The sequence below is a fragment of the Austrofundulus limnaeus genome, unplaced genomic scaffold, assembly GCF_001266775.1.
Source record: "Austrofundulus limnaeus strain Quisiro unplaced genomic scaffold, Austrofundulus_limnaeus-1.0 Scaffold2080, whole genome shotgun sequence".
In the NCBI taxonomy this organism is placed as follows: domain Eukaryota; kingdom Metazoa; phylum Chordata; class Actinopteri; order Cyprinodontiformes; family Rivulidae; genus Austrofundulus; species Austrofundulus limnaeus.
This window is the reverse complement of record NW_013954482.1, coordinates 6296-8154: the sequence shown is the minus strand read 5'-3', so window position 1 is coordinate 8154 and position 1859 is coordinate 6296. Positions and strand designations below refer to the sequence as shown.

At 53.1% G+C, this 1859-nt stretch overlaps 1 protein-coding gene across 1 annotated transcript; it reads right to left on the bottom strand.

Annotated features, from left to right (window-relative positions):
• On the bottom strand, positions 1–836 carry LOC106537007 (CREB-regulated transcription coactivator 2; the record flags this gene model as incomplete). Its single annotated transcript, XM_014034369.1, is given in 3 exon segments — positions 1–259; positions 469–673; positions 765–836. Coding segments are annotated over 3 exon segments (468 nt in total), but the record flags the coding sequence as incomplete, so codon positions are not given.
• Between the last annotated feature and the right edge of the window lie 1023 nt (positions 837–1859).

The window sequence follows — 1859 nt, the reverse complement described above, 5'->3', positions numbered from 1 at the left end:
GTTGGGGGGCGGGGCGTATTCTTCACCTCCTCACAGGTTGTGTTTGTTCAGTGGGGGGAGGGGGGGCGTCATTTCAGCCGATCGGACCGGAACGAGTCCTCCACAGCCGGGTCAGCCAGCATCAGGTCCCCCTCCAGCATGTCCAGGGACAGGGGGTCCATCCTGAGCTGGTCGTCCAGAGAGAAGGGGTCCATCTCGAAGCCGGGGACACGGGACAGGGCGCTGGCGATCTCCTTGGACAGACCTGTGGGGGAGTCTCCTGCAGAGACAAGATGGGGGAGGGGGTAGGAAGTCCAGTTAGAACTCTGCAGGCTGGTCTGATGAGGCAGCTGGGTTCATCAGAACCAAGACCGCTGGTCTCAGGTGGTCTCAGGTGGTCTCTGTGGCTCAGCCAGGTAGCACCGCCCCTTTACTTAAATCCAGGAAGTAGAAATGAAGACATCATGACATCACAGGAGGTTCTGGTACCTGTGAGGATGATGTTGGGTACGCTGTGTCGACCGTCTCCAGCGTTGTAGTTCTGGTTCTGATTGTTGAACATCTGCTGGTCTCCGGGCTCCTGGGGGTCCAGGCTCCCCTGGCTGCTGAGGGGGAACTGGTTCTTGTCACTGCTGGTGCAGCTCAGCCCGCCGTGGTTCAGGGACAGACCGTCAACCGGGTTCTCAGCACAGAACTGCAGCAGAAGGAGGAACTGTTAGATTTGTGAAGAGAGTTCTGCTTCCTGTCGGGTCGGGTCGGGTCGGGTCAGACTGATGTGAGCTCACCTGCTGGTTGGTCTTTCCTGACAGCTGCAGACTGAGGTACGGGTCATCCAGCAGGGAGCTGAACAAGGCATCCTGAGAACATCAAACACACCCACATGTTCATGAGCCAGGTCTGACTGGTCCTGACCCCAGGTCTGACTGGTCCTGACCCCAGGTCTGACTGGTCCTGACCCAGGTCTGACTGGTCCTGACCCCAGGTCTGACTGGTTCTGACCCCTGGTCTGACTGGTCCTGACCCAGGTCTGACTGGTCCTGACCCCAGGTCTGACTGGTTCTGACCCCTGGTCTGACTGGTTCTGACCCCAGGTCTGACTGGTCCTGACCCCAGGTCTGACTGGTTCTGACCCCAGGTCTGACTGGTTCTGCACATGTCGTTGGATGTACACAGTGTGGTTGGATGTACACAGTGTGGTTGGATGTACATGTGGTTGGATGTACACAGTGTGGTTAGATTTGGATGTGATTGGATTTGGATGTGGTTGGATGTACATTTGGTTGGATGTACATGTGGTTGGATGTGGTTGGACGTACATGTGGTTGGATGTACACAGTGTGGTTGGATGTGGTTGGATGTACATGTGGTTGGATGTACACAGTGTGGTTGGATGTGGTTGTATGCACATGTGGTTGGATGTACATGTGGTTGCATGTGGTTGGATGTACATGTGGTTGGATGTACATGTGGTTGGATGTGGTTGGATGTACACAGTGTGGTTGGATTTGGATGTGATTGGATTTGGATGTGGTTGGATGTACACAGTGTGGTTGGATTTGGATGTGGTTGGATGTACATTTGGTTGGATGTACATGTGGTTGGATGTGGTTGGACGTACATGTGGTTGGATGTACATTTGGTTGGATGTACATGTGGTTGAATATGGTTGGATGTACATGTGGTTGATATGGTTGGATGTACATGTGGTTGGATGTACATGTGGTTGGATGTGGTTGGATGCACATGTGGTTGGATGCACATGTGGATGGATATTGTTGGATGTACATGTGGTTGGATATGGTTGGATGTACATGTGGTTGGATATGGTTGGATGTATATGTGGTTGGATATGGTTGGATGTACATGTGGTTGGATATGGT